At 34.7% G+C, this 21,250-nt stretch overlaps 3 protein-coding genes and 1 long non-coding RNA gene across 7 annotated transcripts; 2 read left to right on the top strand and 2 right to left on the bottom strand.

Moving 5' to 3' along the window:
- Positions 1 to 661: 661 nt before the first annotated feature.
- Positions 662 to 3,903, top strand: LOC107900706 (uncharacterized). Of its 4 annotated transcripts, none has more exons than XM_016826402.2 (7): positions 811 to 1,082; positions 1,359 to 1,435; positions 1,550 to 1,619; positions 2,199 to 2,308; positions 3,144 to 3,258; positions 3,385 to 3,501; positions 3,585 to 3,903. In XM_016826402.2, the coding sequence occupies exons 2-6, from the start codon at positions 1,372 to 1,374 to the stop codon at positions 3,467 to 3,469; spliced, it is 444 nt and encodes a 147-aa protein (XP_016681891.1). In that variant the 5' UTR covers positions 811 to 1,082; positions 1,359 to 1,371; the 3' UTR covers positions 3,470 to 3,501; positions 3,585 to 3,903. The 4 variants fall into 4 exon arrangements, with proteins under 4 accessions (XP_016681889.1, XP_016681891.1, XP_016681890.1 ...); XM_016826401.2 differs by having other exon boundaries at positions 813 to 1,082; positions 3,572 to 3,903; XM_016826403.2 differs by having other exon boundaries at positions 813 to 1,082; positions 3,621 to 3,903.
- A 143-nt stretch (positions 3,904 to 4,046) lies between these two features.
- LOC107900705 (E3 ubiquitin-protein ligase MBR1) lies at positions 4,047 to 8,490 on the bottom strand. Its single transcript, XM_016826399.2, has 5 exons — positions 7,231 to 8,490; positions 6,739 to 6,936; positions 6,505 to 6,656; positions 4,893 to 5,003; positions 4,047 to 4,458 (listed from the first exon to the last, which is right to left on the bottom strand). Exons 1-5 carry the CDS (start codon positions 8,050 to 8,052, stop codon positions 4,398 to 4,400), a joined length of 1,344 nt encoding a protein of 447 aa, XP_016681888.2. The 5' UTR covers positions 8,053 to 8,490; the 3' UTR covers positions 4,047 to 4,397.
- A 157-nt stretch (positions 8,491 to 8,647) lies between these two features.
- On the bottom strand, positions 8,648 to 15,160 carry LOC107900703 (rop guanine nucleotide exchange factor 14). The gene is given in 10 exon segments (XM_041098412.1): positions 8,648 to 8,875; positions 8,878 to 9,090; positions 9,214 to 9,561; positions 9,847 to 10,116; positions 10,207 to 10,281; positions 10,369 to 10,523; positions 10,891 to 11,283; positions 11,963 to 11,965; positions 14,272 to 14,385; positions 14,844 to 15,160. Coding segments are annotated over 9 exon segments (1,662 nt in total). The 5' UTR covers positions 14,351 to 14,385; positions 14,844 to 15,160; the 3' UTR covers positions 8,648 to 8,749.
- A 2,633-nt stretch (positions 15,161 to 17,793) lies between these two features.
- LOC121219864 (uncharacterized) lies at positions 17,794 to 19,843 on the top strand. The gene is made up of 2 exons (XR_005916869.1): positions 17,794 to 19,078; positions 19,162 to 19,843. It is a non-coding gene; the product is annotated as an uncharacterized lncRNA (long non-coding RNA).
- Positions 19,844 to 21,250: the final 1,407 nt, after the last annotated feature.

A 21,250-nucleotide genomic window follows, 5' to 3' on the forward strand; every position in this document is an offset into this window, starting at 1 on the left:
TGGATTCTAGAGAATCTGAATGTTGAAGAAACCCTTTCTTGTTTTTTGGAAACACTTAAATAATTTCAATCATTTGAAATTGGGTTCAAATTTTTCGGTAATTGAGTTTTTTTAAGCTCGATTTCACGGAGTAAACTAGGGATTTTAAAATATTCAAATTCGAATCAGAAAACCTTAATTAAAAACCCCAAATTAGCTCAACTCCGGTGCTATTTTCAGGCAGAAAAAGAGGCCAACCGCCGGCGATGACGAAAGCAACAACTTGGGTTGAGGGGAATGAGACGATGTACGAACATTCGAAAATTTTGGGGGGGTTGACAGGAGAAAGATGCAGAAGAAGACGCAGGCGATCAATGAAAAAAATTAACTGCGTTAATGTCACGTACTAATATAGTGGAGGAAAAAAAGTTTATCTATAAATTTAAAGAAAGTGAACAAGTTCGGTACTAATATGTAATTAGGAAGTTGGATTTCTAAATTAGCACTTCTAGAAATCTGACTTCCATACATCATACGCTGTACAAAACCATCTAATTGGATAAGATACACATTACTAAATACTTTTTCTCGAGGAAAAAAAAACTTGTTTTTATATCATGTAGCAACTCTTAAATGTAACATTTTATTATAAAAATTTAAAATAGGGTTACCAAATCGGTAATTTTATCTATATCGATTTTGAAATTTAATTTGTTTTTCAAATTTGATGATATGTATTCTGAAATTGTATCGTATTATTATTTTAATTTTTTATAAAAAGTAAATATTAAATGATGATATAATACAACATCGGAGTGTCAAGTTTGAGACGGATGGCCCGGGGGAAAAAATTCAAAGGCGAAATTGAAAAAAATCGCCAATTTAAAGTACTAAATATGGGTTTATCCCTTTAAAATATCAGGGCCCAACTGCAAGAGCAAAGGTAGCGATGAGAAAACCCCCAAATCAGAAGGGGCAACTGAAACTGAAAGCATCGCTCATTTTTACGTTGTTCAGACTTTGGGTTGACGCCTTCTGTGAGAGGGATTCTTTCTTCCAGTTTCTTGCTAGGAATCACAGCACTTGTTCCAGTTTTATAAGAAGTAAGCACTTTGTCTTTCTCTTCCTTCCTCACTCCTACCCCATTTCTTATCTTTCTTCTTCATTTCATATCTCCTTTTTCTGGGATTTGTTTCATTAACTCTTCAAATTGTTATTATTTTTGAAAGAAAAAGTAAAAAAGAAGTATGCTTTTAGGAGAAGCATCAGCTGAACTAGTTAAGCTTGGTTAATCCTTCTTCAAATCATGGTTTAATTTGTTTGAAACCAATTTGCAATTTCTGGCATAAACTGTTGTTGTATTGCTAATTGCTGGTCAGGTTAAGGTGTGCAATGGATTGGGCTTTTGTGCAAAAATCTTGGGAGAAATGGGCTTCCTCCAATATTGGTTCTTCTGGTAATCTATCTCAGTCTTTTCATTATACCCTTTTCTACCTCTTAATATGCGACTGGGGATTACATTGCAAATTGCAAGCTGTAACTGCAAATCTTGCTTGTTCCAAAATTGCAGGTCAGCCATTGAAGGCTGCTTTGCTGATTAACTATGACCCACTCAGGCCTTCTCGGCTGTTGTCTACTATGTAAGATACATTTCATCTCTTTAATCTGAATTTTTTATTTTTCTTCTATTGCTTTAATTCTATGATTTGATGCTTCTGTCATCTCATCTACCATGCCTATTTCATAGTCAGTAATTGTGTTAATCCCTTTGTTTTCATAACCTTAATATTCCAAACAATGATGCTGGCTGCCTTTGTCGCTTTATGTTCTGTTAGTATCTTTGCAAATTTAATTATTTAGACATGGATACCTAATAAGGTAGATTTTTACCATCCATGTATCAATGTCACAAGCTGTGGACCATAATCTAATTTAAGTTGATTTCTTTCTACTTCTTGGTTACTGTCAAGACAAATGCATTTTGAAGTTATTCCATTGTTTTCTATGTAGCTGGTTTATTTTCTTACATTTTTAGGTACAAGAATGGTTCGCTTTCTAGACATTTCAAGTGACAAAGAAAGAAAACTCTCATATATATATAATTTAATATGTCAAAAAAGAACTTCTTTACACTTTTCATGCTTCGATGCTGCTATGTTCATCATCACCCAAGATATTTATTTTGTTTGGAGGACTGTGTATGATGATTTGCCTGACAGAGCCGAACAGGAAGGAATAAAGATCAGCCCAATTGAGTTGAGTCAATTTGTCAATTTCATCAAGCGCAATAAACTGCAGAAAGAGACTTTCATGATTGGGAATAACCAGTGTAAATTTTGCTTTACCCTACCTTTCTGTCTTTAATTTATTTTTTTCTTTGAATTTCTTAAAAGTTTTAGTATGAATGGAATCTCTCTTCTTCTTCTTTCTAAAATTGTTGTGTAACTCACCTTTTGAAAGAACTACTACTTTGTGCATGTGCAGAGGAAATATTTTGCTCCTAGGACTATAAATCCAGTGGTAGAGCATAGATTCATGGGACACCTTTTCTGTATTGATAATGCATCAAAATAAATTATTTGATTAATGAAATTTTTAGTTTGGTTCATTGGGAAAGTTGCATGCCATGTATCTTCTTTTTAGTAGCTTGTTGAGTGCTTACGTTTCAAACATTTCCTAGGGAAGAATGTCTAGAATTTTTCATTTTCTTGTGGCATGTGGATCTCTCTTGTTGATTTGGAAAGGGGGTTGCTTCTTTGCTTCTGTTATATATTTTTGTGTTGCATTAATAGCCAGGCTTTCAACAGGTAACTAACTTCTTTTAGGCTTGCTAATGTCACAAATTTGGTTTTCGATCAATATGAGCTCTAGTCCCTAGATTACTCATTTAAAATTAGCATGTAAAGGAGGAAGCAAAAACCAACCAAACATGATAAAAATGGTCAAATTCTGCACTAGTGATTTGGTTTGTGATGTTGGAAACGTCTGCTGGCAAATTGTTGCTTATATTATTTAGACATGTACACCAATGACTTTCATGTCTGGTTTTATTAGTAAGTCTTCTTTTTTTTCCCCAATAAATACACCTGTGGACATTAAATTTTCTTTTTTTGGGGGGGATGAAAATGGATATTAAAGTTTTGAAGCTGATAAATGGATGACAGACATGGTTACATCAATTCATGAAAATTGGTTCTGTGCGAGGTGCCTGAACACGTCAAAATCTGCTGGGGAAGGTGCCATTGTGATGCAGGCATCAGTGTTTCTGTTGGTTGCGCTGTAAGTTTGTTCTTCTTCACATGTCAACACTAAGCAAATTGTGATTTGCTTTGCATGATTTGAGAGCACTTGAAATGTATATGTGTGGAGTGGGATTTTAGTTGTTAAGGCATCTGTTTTTGTCAGGTATGATGGGTCAGTTGGCTTAGCATCTCGTGCTATGGCATCTGTGGATCAACTTGTTTGGCAGCTGAATCGAAAGAACCTTTGAGCCTGGCTTCCACATAAAAAAAAAAAATTATTGTAAGTTTCGGTGCTAAAAGGTTGGGCTGCCTCTGTGCTGTATCTGACTCTATCTATTTATTTATCTAAGTGGCATTGTTTAGCTTTGGTAATGAGAAATGACAAGGGCCAAATGTCAGAAACGGACTAATTGTTGGAAGCAAGTTGCAGAGATCGTTGTGTCAGACTCCAGTTGCAACATCTGATCGTATAACCGATAATGCAAAATGAGAAAGAGAATCGGAGTTGCATGAAATTAAAGGGATGGGTTCTAACGTCGTGACGAGTAATGGAATTCTAGTTTGCAGTACCTTAACCTTTTCTATCTATCTATATTATTCTCTAATATGACCAAGATATTAACTGGTGGTATCACCAAGCTTTTTCCTTTATTATTAATTGGAGCCTGGTTGTGTCGTATGATATTGGGAGGCATCCATATGGTAATGTTAATATATGAATTGGGCAAAACCCAATCTTGAAGGACAACGTGCCATCTGCATCTGCATCTGCATCAAATTTGTTAAATAATCTGATATGGGTGGAGTGGCTGTAGAGAGAGGGAGTTGGTAATAATATTTCTTTGGTAACAACATTGAAGATGAACAATCAAATTTCTTCCCCTTCCTTTCTTTCTTCCAGCTGAGTTGTGGCCCCAAGGCAAGAAGGCTTACACACAGCCTTACACTGCAAATCACAAAGTTCAATAGCCCCTTACTACTCCCAACCCATTCCTGTATTATTTTATTGTGCAGCCAAAAGGTGATCACCCTGATCACAGATGGTATATTAAACAAACTCATTCACATTCATCCTCAATAATAATAGTATATAATTATCACTTCTCTTCTCTTTCTTTTTCCCTTTTGTAACCAAAGTCAGTTGCCAATGCTCCTCTCGTATAAAAACCAGAAGCTCTACTTCTCCCCAGGCATCAAATCAGGTCCGCATATATCCCCACGACAAAGAGGGCAGACCCTACAAGCCAAAAAAACCAAGAAACCATAACTTCAGCCAACATAATCTCATTACAAATTTATTAGCACTAACACCCGCCGTGTTCCTTTTTTAAGAAAAAAAAAAAAAGGAAATCCACCACTCAAGATGGCAACGAAAAGTAGGGGACATATCTATCTTTCTATTTCTGAAGAGGTATATCAATTAGATGAGTCTAAAAAGGACTGGCTGGTCTAACTGTTCCACTTCACCCTTCTAAAACCTATGGCATGCAACCCATGATATTCTCCTTCAGGGGAACAGAAACCATTTAGCAAAAGGGCAGAAACCATTTAGCAAAAGGGCCTTGGTAAGACATGTCTATTTTATATAACACATCGTACATCAAATATTTCAAAATCATGCTGAATTAAAAATAACTGCAATAGAAGGTATTCATCTTATTCATCTTATACCTGTGAATCTCCTTGAGCCACTTGTCTATACATGTTCTATGAAATTCATGATTACAAGGCAATCTCCGAATGCTATCCCCCTCCTCATACTCCACAAGACATATGTAACATCTGTTATTTAAATGGAAGACAAAATTAGGACCAAGAAAATGCCTGGTTGCAGTCAAATTCCACTTTAAGAAACAGAAGGAAGGGTTTCAGGACGAATAAAATCATTGACCCCTAGCAAGGTAACTTAGCAGGACTGACAATTGTGGAATTAATGTTCAAAATGATAAATCTGAATAACTTTATCATGTGAACCTCGATGCTTTTATTCAAGATACTTTTATCCGTGTTATTTATATTTTACACCTATTACGCCAAGTGAATTTTCACACTTAAAATAATCCAAGACCACGTTTACACGGCTACTAAAACCTAGTCTATTAAAGTCAAATTGGTGTCTCATCATATATGCTGGAAAATTGTGTATTGAACTCATCTCAAATGATACTATGTATTCCACCTTCCCAGTCAAGCATTGCTTGAGTGCAAGGGAGGGCATGCATGAATGGCTTAAACACATTGGAAAAAGTGACACTTCAGCCCGGCATGTTTCTCAGCCTTGGGCTTCAAGGGCACCCCTTTCTCCATAAATGGGTAGCATTCTCAAATGATTTCCCTGTTACTAGCTGGAGTAGTTTTATCCTATCCTCTTAGGTAGCAAGTGTTTTTAAGAAAAAAGAAACAGACTTCCCTTCCCTCAGAGTCATTACATGGATCTATTTGTGAATATAACTAGGAAGTGGGCTTAAAAACTTATACCCTGTTCAAGCAAGCTCATTAAGAGTTCTAGAGACCAAGTCATCTGAACCTATTTGAGAATATAACTTGAAGCGTGCTTAATAACTTAGCATCCAAAGAGAAAGGTATTTATTGCCTCCATCATAAGGAATTAGCAACCATTCTTTCAGGGCTTACTATATTTAATTTAGCTGGTCGAATATTGATTTTGAGCCATTGCCCTAAATTATCCCAAACAGGGAACATTTCAGTTAGCATATCACTTACATGGTCACATACGCTCATTATCTTAATTTGTAGTAAAGGTACAAGTTAAGCTATCCCATTATCTTTTCAAAGATCTACAAGGTTCACCATCGTACTACTTCTCTGTACAAGAGATTATGTTTCATCTGACCTTCTTCTGCGTGTTTCAAACTTAGTCAGATCTAAGATGCTAACCAATATACGTTCCTTGCTGATCCATTATGTAGTCAATAATTTTCATACAAATTGATAGAACACATTTTTTAACAGCAATACCTATCTTACTCCTAGAGCACTATTTTAGTAGAAGCAAGACATCTAATATTATAGATGAAAATTTAAAGAGATCAATTAAATACTCTACCTGAACTAGCCTGAGCTAATTGGTATGTAGTATTTGATTAACTTTACCTGAATATATAATATATCCCCGACATGATTTTAGATTCACTCAGATAACAGAAACACTTGAAAACCAATAATTTGTCAAAGGTAATGCCAAACAAGTTAATCAAATGGAAAATACAGCTTAGTTAACGGTTTAGCATCTAATGGATAGCAGAGGAAAGTAAATACTTACTGCACAGCCTCATCATTCTTAAGTTTGGGTGACTTGTACACTTTCACAGGAAGTGATTCCACAACTTCATTAGGTGCAGGAACAGAACCAATTGGAGACACGGACGGTCGCGAAGATAAAACCATAGACTGCTGGTGAATTTCATCCAGGACCTAGTTCAAATATGTAAAATGTTACTCCAAGAGAAAGGACAATCACCCAGAGAAGGAAATAATAACAACAAATAAAAATCACCTCAAATAAAGCCTCAGCTAACATAACGATTCTGGATACACTAGACCTAGCACCAGTGGTGTCATCATTTGAACTAGAATCTCGATTATTTACATGACATGTGCATCGACCACTTCTATGTTGGCCAGATAAAATGCAGGATCTTTCATGCCCTGAAAAGTTCTCAAAACGGCTTCCTAGCCGTTGAAGAGCTCGAACCTGGAGCAACTCATAGGTCAGTAACTAAACAGACAATAATCTGCATTTGCTCAGATGGATAACTTTCAAAGAACCTATAGCAGAAAGTAATACATGCAGGCAAAACCTAAAGAAGAAGCAGACATAAATATAGAAATAAAGCATTAGAACAGTCCTAAACCTAAATATTTGTTCTGATTCTAATTGTTAATGAAAAAAGTAGAGTTACTATCAACGTCGTTCAGTAACCACCAGGCATTAAATTAAATTAAAAAGCGTGGAGAATAAGGCGATGGGTCCAACAAGATTATAAACCTGAGATCGTATTCTTCTCCGCCTTTCAAGGAAATTGGATCTATGGTGGAGCAAATCATGATACCGGGCTTCTCTGGATCGAGAAGTTTCAATTTCATCGTGGGAAATAACGGAGGAAGCATGAGCGGAAGCAGTGGTGGATGGAGAGGTAGCTAATTGCTGCTGAGTAATTTGTATGTCTTGCTGCAAAGGGCAGAATGTGGGAGCTCTACCAAGAACACGATCACGAAGCCTTCCAACACTTAAGGCTCTGCTAAAACGAGCGTTGCTTTCGAGAGTCTCTCCACTTCCATCTGAATCATTGAAGATAATCGGAGAACAAGAATTGCGGGGAGGTTGTTGAGGTTCAAGTGTCTCAGAATCGTCATCAGGGTTCAACATCTCCGCGGAGGACCCCATGCTATTAGCTCTGCTGAACCGGAAGCTCAAATTACCAGGAAGGAAGCTAATGCCGGAGAGGCAGCGAGAAGGAGAGCGATGAGCAGCTGTTACAGCTGCACCAGAGGTGCTACCACCGGAAGATATGCATGGGGTTGGCAATGGCAATTGCATTTCCTCATTAGATGCCGCTTCGCCTTCAACCTTTCTGTTACTTTCTCTTTTCACCAGATCCGATTCCGACGCAGGTTGTTTCCGGTGATCAAAGTTGGGTTTAGGAGAAGCAGATCTAGATAACGCTCCCAAACAAGAGGACCGGAAAACTCTATTCTTAACCTTGGATCTTCCCCTCAGCCCACCGCTGCTAGACGAGGAAGCAGCAGGTGCAGTGTCTCTTCCTCCTCCTCCTACTCTACAACAACCCTTGCTCCCACCGGATCCCATCTGAGTGGTTTCACTTAAGTTTCACCCTAAACCCAACAAGAAAAAAAGGGAAAACCAGCGTCGATGACGTAATTGGCATTTGGAAGTTGTGCTTGGAAGGCACTCCAACCTTATTATTTAGGGGGCGGAGTGATTAAAAGTGATGTATTACTAACTCATGTCTTCAGATCTCAACGATGGTTACGTCTTGAAAACAGTGTTTCTTAGAGGTGAAAATGCCTTTTTTGATTAATGCCGCCTCCTCTGCCTCTTCTTGGGGCTTATTTTCTTTTTTATTATTATTAATTTTAAATCCCATCTCTGCTCTGCTTTGCTCAGGCGCATGTGGAATGCGGATCCACAAGCAACAGCCTCAGACCACGGCTGACTTTAGTGTACCAACACTACAACTGCTCCACACCCATTATAGGTCCGGTTCACTTACTCTTTCTATGACCAAAACCGGTGAAATTTCAATTATTGCCATATTAAAAATATAAAACGGGCCCAATCAATCCAATAATGAATTAATTGGGCCTATACAGACCCAATAAGTTGATATTAACAGTCGACACATTTGGAATCCATATGTAAGTTTCCGGTACTAGCAAGTATATGATTCTTTTATGGCTTTTATTAATTAATTAAGCTTAACAATGATATACAAAAGCAGTGTTGAAAATCAAATTTCCATCATCTTTTTGATTTTTTTTTATTATCAAGGAGACACTCCTATACTACTACATGCCTCTTTCCCAATACACCAAACTCGACGGCTCCTACTTGTACTTGGTGTTGCATTTATACTTGCATCACTGTACAACTCCCCATCCGTATCGGATTCGCAGTACTTCCCTCTACTTTGCTCATAACATCACTGAGTGAGTGAGAGTGCCTTGGATTTCCCACATTTATTCCAGGAAAGCACCATGTTGCCACCCCTGAATTTGGGTTACACAAACAATCTTCTTGTAGAATTTCTCCCATCCTGCACATTATGCTGAAAGCCAAGTTCTTTAGGACTCGTGAATATGCTTCCAGAATGGAATGTCCAACATCCTGTGCACCAATTCAAAGTGTAATTCATCGCAATTATTAATATACTACAACATAATATTGATTCAATAGTGAAAGATACAATGCAGAATAAAATAAGCTTCACTTTAAACACCAACTACTTACCTTGCCATATTGAATTTTTGAAGCATCAAGAAATGTTTGAGGAAGGTTTGGGTATGCACTCTTTATCTGATGTAAAAGTGCTTCAGCACAGTCCACTAGTAGCTCCATCTTATCCATTTCAGATATAGGATCCTTAATAAAGGACCATGATTTTCGCACTGGCGATTTACCACTAGCTTGTTCTGTAAGTCGCCCTTTCCATGCAAATACAGCAGCTTCCAACCTATTAATGACCTCGAGAGCATTGTTTTCAGACTTTAAATTTAGCGAAATGAACATTTCATCAACCGAGGTGGACTCCAGAGTCAAAACCTTGTACAGGTCGTCACCAAGGCTTGCCTTCCCAGACTGTAAACATAAGGAAAGAGATTCAGTTGCCATAAATGCAATACAAACATCTTGTAAAACTTTAACCTGGAATTTACTCTCATCATTCAAATTTATCAGATACCATAAGATTTTAAAGTAGATTAACGTCAGCTGGTTCCAACTAAAATATCCAGATTCCATTTCTATATTTCCTTTTTAAACATGTCGAGTAACATTTTAGTACTAAAATACATATCATCATAAAAACTATTAAAGGGTCCAATATTTAAAGTCGACTGCCCTGGAGGCAGTGAGCTTGCTCACCTTGGGAAGAGCATCCCTAATAATGGATGGAAGAGGTATTTCAAGCAAAACATTTTCATTAATCGATGCTGCAGCCTTGAATACTTGATATACCACCTTGCCTTTACATTGCAACTTCTGCCTTTCGGTATCTGAGAGCCCAGTTTTTGGTACTTGTGGCAATGGAAGCCACCACCTCTTGCTCTCCCTTGCACTCTTGTTTCTTCCTTCTGCCCGGCTTCCAACTTCTGCATAATAAAACTGAGCATTCACCATTGACTCCAGAGTTTCCTGACAATTTACAAAATTTAATCTGGTAAATGTGGGCGATGTGTTCATTAGAGTATACAAGTTATTAGGAAGAGTAAAGAGATTGCCTACAATAAGCATAGAGTCCAACTTCTGAAGTGCTGGGAGATTCATGTGAATGTCCGCACGGGCTTTTGGTGTCATTATCTGCTCAAAATAGAATTGACATAAATCTCATGACATTGCAAAATGGTCATCGTCAATTTAATAGGGACCCAACAAACGCAAGAGTACCTCCATAGTCCTGCCATTTGCACCATTTTGCTTAGCAGGCACTAACTCCACCATATAGTTGGTAGGAGAGAGTAACCAGTCCATTTCTCTTCGCCATTTATTTTTCCTTTCTTCAGCTAGTGGCTCCAATTTCCACAACTCACCAAAAATTGACGCTGCACATTCAAATTTGCATAACTTAAAAGTTGAAGACTAATGAAAGAAGACAATCCTATGATATCATGAAAACACAATGAACTTCGTGAAATGTACATGCTTTTTTAATGCTTTGCAAGTTGCGGCTCTTCCTCATGATGCATGCTTCCCATTGATGGAAGACAGAATGAATAAAGTACAACATGAAATGCTATGACTTTTCTTATTTAAACATGGTTTACCAAGTTCTAATCCAGAATAAAAGTTTCTGATTATACATGTTTATCTTGCAAACCATTTTAATAGTAGAATCTTGTGCAACAGTTGCGACGGGAGAATCGCAAATAAGCAAGCCGTACACACATAAGGATCTTGAAACAAACTCACCTGCAAGATTTGTGATGGCATTTGACAAAGCTAAAGCTGTGGAGACACCCTTCCGTCCACCTGTAATATCTTCCCCCAATAGAAGCTTAGCAAAATTTTCTTTCATTGTCTCAACGTCTGAAGATTGAATGGAATAAGCAGGCTTCTCTTTGACATAAAAATGCTCGGGGCTTTCAGAGAGCTCCCATTCATCTGAACCCTGTTCATCTCTCTTCATCCACTTGGAAGAAAATGATCCAAAAGCATCTTTGCTAGAAGAACAGCTGGAGAAATCATCATCCAAGGAATCAGATGCACATCCATCTCCTCTGCTTGTTCTGCTTTCATTCTCATAAGACTGATTGTTGATAATGCAGCTCTCAAGACCATTATATGTCATTATACCAGAAAATTCTGAAAATTAAATATCCAATTAATGGAATCAGGACGGAAAATATGACAACAAATAGAAGCATAATCAGCTTGACACCTTTGCCAAATGGTTTACATTTGGTCATCAGCTTTTGGCAGGTACAAAGCAAACAAAAAGAAGCTCAAGCTTCTGGCATATGTTGCTCTAACTACATAAACAATAACTGTAGAAATATAAGCCTCGTCATGAAGTATTATTTGACATTCGAGTTGTAATTAAATGTAATCATTTTATGGCATAAACACTAAAGAACTGCTCGGAAAAGGACACGTCTTACTTTATTAGTTTCAATAGAAGGTGAAATTTGAGCAAACAAATATCAGGAGAGAAACTAACTTAACAGTCCGTTTAAATCATGCAATTTCATTGATTGGGGGAGGGGAAGGGGACAATTTCCTGGATACATTCCTCTGAGATCTTAAGGAACATTCGGTCACTAGAACTGCAAAGACTCCAGCAATCACGGCAAACAGTCAAAGGGAATTTTCTACACCAACGATCCTTGCAAGGAATAGTGAATGAAGTTTACTTCCCACACTTGTAATTTCTGTACCGTCACTTATCTAATAGTGAATCAGATACAGATTGATTAAATGCCATCTCCAATCAAATTTAACTAGACAACATATTAAAACCAGATTTCCCCGGGTACATATGGACCTTCTGCATTTGGAATAAATGAGTCCGTCAGATTTGTCTTCATTATAGAAAAGTCAGATGGTAGCACATGCAGATGCACATGCAAATGGCTGTGCAAGGGCCCAAGTTTAGCATATATAAGATAATTAGACTAGATGACTTATTCAAAGAACATGCAAAAATAATAGGTTTTACAGTGTGCATAACTTTAACTATCCATCTATTCTCTTACCTTATATAGCTTATAGTAAAGGACTGGTAGTATATGTCATGGACGGTCCTATAAGACAAGAAAACCCACATGGCATGTTTAAAGATCGCATCTCATGTTTAAAAGTTATGCCTCAATTTGAAGTTCATTAACAATGTGTGTTCTGAAATCAATCATGTGATGGTAAGAGCAATAATAACAGGGTCCTCGCCAATTGCCACTAAAATACATGATAAAGTACCATTCAAAAATTGAGAAAAGATTACATTAAGGAAGAAATTTCCTAAGTTTTGAGGGACTGGACTAAATCCAAAAATGAGAAATTTCCAAGATAGAACTGTTCAACAGCAAAGCAATCTCAAAAGAAAAAAGCCCAAATAAAAAATGGGGTTAAAGTTTAAAGGGGGTAGCTTATTTATGTGTTTTTTTTTTCACCATCCTTTTTTTTCCAACTGAGGATGGATCTCCTTTTCAATTCTCGTCTGTTGCGTTGCAGGGTATATTTCTTGCTGTAATTGCTTGCAGTACTTAAATAAGTCGAGTGGAATATATGCAAAAGGAAAAATAATAATGGGTGAAATATAATAATAGTATAAGCATACAAGACTATCAGTTGGAGCCTAACCTAAAGGTAGAGCTAAGTTAATCCAAGCATCAATAATTACTAGTATTTCAACTTGGGGAGAAAGAAAAGTCGTCTTCCACATGACTTTTTTTAATTTATGTCCCCACTCAATAACTTTCACACTGTTAACATTGACTGTGACTGTGAGAGTAATGTTTTAACTTTTAAATGACACCAGTCATACCTACTACTGCTACTACATGAAATGAAGGGAAGGGAAGGGTCCACCACCACCGAACACCAGCAAAGAAAATGTCCATCGAACCTTAATTTTAAAAAAAAAGAAACTGTACACAGTAACTTTATCAGACAGTTATAGGTGCTACAGTTAATTATGAAATGATTCTCACTTTCATTTTTGTTTGCAACTTGTGAATAGTGATCACATCGCTGTCATTACCACCACCCTCGAAACTTCAAAGTTCAAACAAAACCTAAACCAAAAAGCTTCCAATTATGAGATAACCCCCCGCTCAATGTAGTTTGCTTTGCTTGCACGTACAAGATCCCATGAGGATTGAAGCGTTTCAATGGGTCCGCTGAGGAGCTCAATCATAGTGAAGATGATTATGGTAGTTAAATTTTTACTTGAGGCGGGTGCACTTACAAACAAGGTTTGCCCACCTTAATAATTTAATCCCTGACCAGGATTATCTACCCTAGGAAGCAACGGGGGCCTCCATAAGCTTTAGATATTTTGCTATGAACCAGTATCTTTAAAAGACTGATAATGGGGTTCACACTTCACACTAGAACTCCAAAGAATCCCCCAAGAAGTTCATTGAATATTCACTTTTTGTTTCTTTTTTTCAAAATCGAAGAAAAGAAGAGAAAAAACAATACATGTTTCACGCATAGAGAGTAGAAAAAATAAATAAATAAATAAACTATGGGTGTGCATTGGTAGTAGAGCAAGATAGGAACATGACATTCACACCTAGTCTTTAGGTACCATAAATGGTCTGCCAAGAATTAAATATAGGCAGTATTGCTGCCTGCATGGCAATGGCAGCGAGTACAAGTGAACATTGAAGTGCCAATGGGCAATGGGTAGCTAAAATATTAAAGAAGAAACATCGGGTGTCCTCCAGTTACCACACTTTATGGGCCCTTCCCCATCCTCTCAGTTCATTCCCACCACAATCCCCAACCTCTCAGCTCAATCACAAAGTCACTGTAGTTCAATTTTAAATATCTATGAAAATAGATAGATAGCTGATGAAGTCAAATGTGTTAGGTACACATATTATATTTTCTCATGTTGGATAATAAAACAAAATTAAGAAGAAAAAAAATTCAAAAACAAAAGACTAGAATCACATGGCAATATGGCAACAATCACGGAAATTTTCATCATAGAATAGTGCTAATAGCCTAATACTCCGTTTTTTTCAACCCATCCAGCCTACTACCATAACCATGAAAAGGTTAAAACCTTAAAAAGGAAATAGGTGTATTAATTTAATTATTAATTAAAAGTAATAATTAACTTACTATTATCTTGCTCATCAAAATCGAGGCTAATCTCTCTGTCGCGCGTACAGCATGCCAGTCTTTTCTTCATCGTCATCATTTTCCCTTCTGCTTTATCTCTCTCTCTCTCTCTCTCTCTGCCCAACCAAAAACGTTTACTGATTTAAGTTTAACCCAATAAATAAAACTAAAATAAAAATATATTTTTCTTTACCATAAAGGAAAAAGAAATTCGTGGTTTATGAAAGATTCCATGCTTTTTCTTTTCTTTTCTTTGTACTCTTTTGTAGTGCAAAGCAAAAAGTGTGTACCAACTACCAAATAAAAGAAAATCCAATAACCCCTTTTACAGTCATAAACAACTCTTTTCTATCTTAAAACCAGTAAGCAAACAAGCCTTCATTATGTGATAATGAGATAGAGATGTGTTCCTTAAACACCAACAATATATAAAACATCTCAGAATTGAAAAAAGAAATTGTAGTTTCTTAAACCCACTCTTTAAAAGAAAATCCAAATCCAAAAAACCCAGCTCCAACATGTTCAGTCCTCATTAAGAAGAAGGAAAAAAAAGCTGCATTTGGAGAACAAACCTGGGAGACTGTTAATGCAAGGGGTAAAGAGAGAGTGGTGAGGCTTCAAAGTTCAAAAGCAATCAACAAAGTTGCAATTGTAGATCATGCGAAGGAAAAGGCAAAAGAAAATGGGGAAGTGCAGAGGCTGCGATATTCAAGAAGGGCGAAAAATAGAAGTGATATTTGAATTGCGAGGCATTGGAGGGTATAAGTGATAGCCTTAGAGGCTCATTCTTTCATTTCTTTGGCTACTGAACTGATAAAAAGAGGAGTTTTTTTTTTTTTAATAAACATGCACTGTCACATAGGTCAGACGGAAAAGGAGAGAACTTAACAAAATAAAAATGTTTTAAATTTTAAACTAATAAAAGATGAGATAAGGAGCGTTGAAGAGTATATTTCCAACCGTAGATTCCCAAAATAGGCCCAAGCCCATGTTAAATGGACTGAAGTTGTACTTGTAGGGTAAGGCGCCTAGTTAAGAAAGAATAACCGAGAAACAGAAATCCTAGTTAATTAAATGATTATTATAATTCATTTTAAATTATAATATTTCATATTTAAAAAACCATAAATTAAAGTTTATTTTGTAAAAAAAAAAATCTAAAATTCAAAATTAATATGAATAACCGAACCTAAATATAATGAAAAAATTTAAAAATCCAAAACTCAAACCTAACCTGAAGTGACATGCCCATTAGTCCATCTCTCACGTTTCCTACTAGTTTAATATTTAAAATGCCAGAAAAACTATTTTTGTAAAGTGCCGTGAAATTTGGGTTGGAAAAAGAAAATGTGATTTTTTTAATTAAATGTTTAACTTTGCTTCCAAGATGATGCTGAAAGGTATAAACTAAGCTAATTTTAATAATTAAAGTAGTTAAAATTATGATAAATAAAATGTAAATTTAAAATATTTTTTAAACAATTAATATAATTCATATTTTAAATAGGGGTGTAATGGAGCCAAGTTAACTCGAAATTCTATGTACGATACTAGGCTCAAACTCAATCGAGCAATTATTTTTAAGTTTGAGCTCAGCTCAAGATATAATCGAGTTACTCAAGCTAAGCTCAGTTAAGCTCATTTATTAAATTTTGCACTCAAGCTTGATTAAGCTCAAGCTCAAAGTCGACTTGATAATTAAGCTTAGGGTTAATAATATACATTAAGAGTACTAATGTAAGTTAATAATATAAAATATATATTAAAAAACTCGATAAGGCTTGAAAGTCGTCCGAATTGAGTATTATTAAGCTCTTCGACTAGATCAATAGCTTAAACTCGATTCGATAATTACGGAAAATAAATAATATGGTATATTTAAAATAAAGTACAAAAGGGTAAATAAATCAGTAGTATTATTTTTAAAAGCACATATTAATATGATTTGGCTCCAAAAAGTCACTTTAAAAAGTACTTTTAATGGAGAATCTAGTTTTCATGTAAAAAGAAACATTTTTGAATAAAGCTAAACAGGATCTTAAGCTTAAGCTTAGCAAATCAATTCAAATTTTGGCATTAATTCAAGTAAAATGGATATTCTAAAAAACAAAGTTTGTAATTTATTCCCACTTGTATTTAAAATTTTAAAAATTGAAGAGTCAATCCTCCTAACTTTTTCACCTACCTACTTAAATGGCATTGGCACCCACAACTTGTAAAATGGACGCAAGTTTTGCGCTACCTGCAACTGTAACACTCTTATATCCCTCCAATACCCTTGGTTGTAAATTTCAAAAATATTGCTCAAAATTAGGTTACCTATTTAAATACCACATTTTAAGTTTAATCCAAATTTAAGTTTTTTATTTAATAATTTTCAATTTAATTTATTTGATAATTTGATTAAAAAATTATATTAAATCAGATACTTATGTAGCTAATATAAAGGTGAATGTATTTGAGATCCCTCTATTGTAAAGAACTGATCAAATTAATTTTTTTTTGTTATTAAACGAATCAATTTAGTTCGTGGATTATTAAAAAGAATCAAATAATGTCAAATTAAAATAAAGTTAATATTTACTGTTTAAAAAATATCATTTACTGTTAATATTTTTAATTTTTTTTATCATTTTGTAGATGAAATATTTTGTTTTGAATTGAATTGAAAAGAATAAATTTCAATACTTTTTTATTATATAGTGAATGTTAACCCTGTTATAATTTAAAATTTAAGGATTAAATTAATTTATTTAATAATAAAGGAATTAACCAACATGTTACCTATTTTAACCCTAATATAGCTGTGGTGAAGCTGTATAAGAAAAGAAAAGAAAAGAAAAAACCAACTTTCACTTTATTCTAAAATAGCGTTGGAGAGTCTTACAATCCTGGATTTAAAATTGAAAACCATACATTTTATTTGTTGATTTGGTATTCCACGCATGTGATATTAATTATGTAAGCAATTTTTTTAATAAAAAATTATCACGTATTCCAATTTAATCAAGATTTTTATAATTGGATTGATGATTGATTCAATCAAATCACCGGTTATTAATTCTACCAGTTCATATGGTTTAATTAGATAAATTAGTAAAAAGTTCATAAAAATAAAATAATAAAAAATTGATTCAATGGATTCCGAGTTGTCTATAGATCAATTGATCTAATTTTTCTCTTTGAACTAATTTTCTATTCAACCAGTTCAATCAACTTGTTTAGTCCAATTTAAATAATATTGAATTTAATAGAAATTCTTTGATAGTATTATTAATTAGATTTTTATTATTAAATAAAAAATAGTGGAATTTTTTTCAAAATCTAACTCCTTTAACAGCAAATGGAAAGATGGAACATTTTACAAAACGTGGTAATGGTATGGTATAGTTGGATTGTATTATATGTTACCCGTTGCCTAGCTTTGAAGTTTGAATTGGTTCCTTTCTCATTAATTCTCTAAAAATAAAGGCTTCCAGTATTACTAAGTACAGATAGTAAAAACATTTGGTGTCCGAATAATACTGAATCGATAGATGGGAGCATTTTTTGAATTGAAATTTTGAAATGAGACATGAGTGGTGCAGTTACATCAATTAAAATCAATGGACGGTCGAGAAAGGCGCCGGAGGTTAGGGATATTGTCCGTGGTCTCGTCCCCATTGTAAAAAGGAACTTCTTTGTTTTTTTAATTCATCATTGCGAAATGCGATCGTCGGCTGCTCTCAAATTTGGTTCTATCATCCCTTTGCCCTCCACATATTATTATTCTTTTTGAGTACCCAAGCATCATCGTTAACTACAAACGCATAAAGCCAAACCCAACGGAAATCGAAGAAAAAAAACTCCCATACGCATAGGCCGCGCACCATCGATTTGGTCCCCCACCTAATCTCACCCCCCCCTCCCTTTCCGCACCTTTTTGAAATTCTCTTTTTGGAGCAACACGAGACAGAATAGTGGAATGTATATGGATTGTAGTCCTTGTGCGGTGCAACAATTTTGGTTGGAAAACGTAACCTTGTGTATGTCTAACCTTCACTTCCGCTCTTGTTCTTTGTTGCTTCTTACAGGCTCCGGGGATTTCCATTTTTTGTTATTATTCGGGTTCTTACAAGGATGAATTAGTTTAGTATTGTTATTCGAAAAGTTTATTTGAGAATATTTTGGTTTAAGATTTTTATGTATTTAGTATTGTTATAATTTAAATCGTATTCAAATTTATTTAATATTATGAATTTATGGTTTACCAATAATTTGAGTATATAAAATATATTTTAGAGATTAAAATTACATGTAAAAATAACTCTTTTAAATTAATATAACTTTTATAAATGATGAAATAATTTTTTCAAATGAAAAAAAAATCACTCTTTTGGTCGATTTAGGCCTTTTTTTTCAAATTTAAAGAAATGTGTTGATTTTAGAGACAAACAGAAAACCTGTCTAGTAAAATGTGTTTTTGTCAAATGGTAACTTTCTCCAACGACCAAAAAATCCAACAGATAATTTCCAATGGGTTTTTCTCCTAATGGATAATTTTTTTTTTCTAATGGCTAGTTTTTTTGCTATATAAACTCAACCCATTTTCTTTCTTTTACATTCAAATCCTATTCTCTCAATTCTATTCATCTATTCTCTCAATTATTTTGTTCTCAATTTTTCACTCAATTTCTCTCAAATTCTTGTTGTTTTAATTTTTATTTCATAATTTCTTTGATTTTATTTTATTTTTATAATTGTAAAAATGTCAATGCCTTTTCTTCATTTGGATGACAAACACATTTTCGGTGTCCAACTGCAAATGGTAAGAAAATTTTATTAATTTTATTAATTTAATTATTAAGTTGTTAACATTATTAATTTTATAAATTTTGTATGTTTATATAGTCAGATCGAATTATTAAGACGTACATATACAATTTAAGTGCAAGGGCACTGTGTGCTACTGAACAACACTTGCAAAAGGCATGATTCTTACATGTGCCTCGTATGCTTGGAGGGACTAAATTGGATCTCGCGCTTATCAACGCTTTGGTGGAAAGATGGAAACCTGAGACACACATTGTACAAAGCCAAATTTAGCCCGGGGCCCAACAACTCAAAAGCCCAATAACAAACCTAAAAATAAACCCAACTAGCCTAGCCCATTACAGAACTTGCCCAAAAACAATTTCCAAACTAAACCCACCAGCTACCAGCCCAAACCCCAAAGTCCTTTACAAACCCAACACCCATGGCCCAATAACCTAAAGCCCAATTCCCTTAAAAAAAATCTGCCTAGGGTTTCAGAAACTGAAACCCTAGGCGCCGCACCTATTGCCTTTTGGCCTGCCGTCGCCGCCAACGTCACGTCGTCACCACCACGGTCACGTCACCACCACCACTTTGCGCCGTCACCTGCAAAGAAACAACAAAACAAAGAAAAAAGAAGACAAACAACAGAAACAGTAGCCAAAAATCGGCTATAAAAAGCCGAATATGTACCCTTTTTTGCTTCTTCTTTGGGTTAGCAATCTTATGTATCAAAAAAGAGATTAGCAAAGAAATAAAAAATAAATTTCAAAGGTGATTTCTAGTGTCTTTGTATTCGGTTTTCTCTTGATAGTTTAATTGTTTTCCTATTTTATTTTATTTTTTTTGTTTATCTATTTGCGTATATACAATATAATAAATAAAAAAGGAGAGGTGCTCACCGGGACCGGGTTTGCCGCGCCGATTTGGCGCTTCGTCGGCCGTCGGAGCAGTGGCGGTGCGGCGAGCCTAGCGGTGGCGCATCAGGAACCCCACATGGCCAGACTTCTTTGAGAGAAAAGGGGTCTCCCTTTTAGTTTTTTTAAAAAAAACGGCTGAAATGTTTTTGTGAAGTAAAAAATGGGTTTAAATGCCCTGTAAAACGGCGTCATTTTGAATTTAGGGTTCAGAGACCAAAACGGTGTTGTTTTGATCTCTGACCCGCGCGGTGACCCGACCCAGGGGGAGGATCCGCGCGTTTTCTTTAGTTGGAATATTTGCGCAAATAGTCCCTTTGATTTTGTAGCGCTTTCATGGAAGTTTTTCGCATATTTGCAATTTGGCCATAAAGTTTTATTTTTGATTCAGTTTAGTCCTCATCTAAGCGCAGCGTTTTGGGGCTTTGGGTTATTTACCATTTTGGTCCCCCTTCTTTCAGCGCGCTATACGATTTAGTCCCTTTTGCCTTTTCTTATTTCGATTTCGCCCAATACTTTCGTTTTTATTTCGATTCAGTCCATATTTTAGCATTTTTTATTATTATTTAGTTATTATTATTATTGTCATTATTATCTTTACTATTTTTATTATTATATTTATTAATACTATTGTTAGTATTATGTTTTCTTATATTCACTTATGAAATTTTTAAATATATTTGTTTTAATATATTATTATTATACAAGTGTTTTTATATACATATACGTATCTATATATATTTTAACTTATTTAATATCCCTACTCAATTTTTTATGCATATATATATGTTTTAATATATATTAAAATACGTATGTTGTTTATATATATTATGTCATTTCATTTTATTTTATTTTCCACATATGTATATATCTTTTCATCTATATGCATATATTCTTATATTTTGCAATATTTATGTATACCTTTCTTATAATATATATGTACATATTTTAACCTTTGTAAATACATATACATATACACATATACATTTTTTTCATATTTTTATAAATTTATGTACATACACACGTTTTTATAACGTACGTACCTATATTTTATATTTTTTATATTTTATAATCCTTATATTTATATCTTTTATTTATTTTCTTCATTTATTTATTTATTTATTTACATATCCGTTATTATTATTTGTTATGCTTTAGAATTTTTATTTGTTTATTTCTTGTTATGGTGCATACGTGATTGATTTTATTTATATATATGTGATTTCTTGTTTATTTATCTTTTATTTTTTATTGTATTAGTTTACTTA

This window comes from Gossypium hirsutum, chromosome D08, assembly GCF_007990345.1.
Source record: "Gossypium hirsutum isolate 1008001.06 chromosome D08, Gossypium_hirsutum_v2.1, whole genome shotgun sequence".
In the NCBI taxonomy this organism is placed as follows: domain Eukaryota; kingdom Viridiplantae; phylum Streptophyta; class Magnoliopsida; order Malvales; family Malvaceae; genus Gossypium; species Gossypium hirsutum.

Excerpts from the sequence above, each read along its gene's own strand:
- LOC107900706 (XM_016826400.2), top strand. The coding sequence starts at position 1,372 with ATGGATTGGGCTTTTGTGCAAAAATCTTGGGAGAAATGGGCTTCCTCC. Across the intron at positions 1,436-1,549 it reads CTCCAATATTGGTTCTTCTG|GTCAGCCATTGAAGGCTGCT; the intron begins GTAATCTATCTC and ends CCAAAATTGCAG. Across the intron at positions 3,259-3,384 it reads GTGTTTCTGTTGGTTGCGCT|GTATGATGGGTCAGTTGGCT; the intron begins GTAAGTTTGTTC and ends TGTTTTTGTCAG.
- LOC107900705 (XM_016826399.2), bottom strand. The coding sequence starts at position 8,052 with ATGGGATCCGGTGGGAGCAAGGGTTGTTGTAGAGTAGGAGGAGGAGGA. Across the intron at positions 6,657-6,738 it reads TAGCTGAGGCTTTATTTGAG|GTCCTGGATGAAATTCACCA; the intron begins GTGATTTTTATT and ends TATTTGAACTAG. Across the intron at positions 4,459-4,892 it reads TGGCTCAAGGAGATTCACAG|GGTCTGCCCTCTTTGTCGTG; the intron begins GTATAAGATGAA and ends TTTGGCTTGTAG.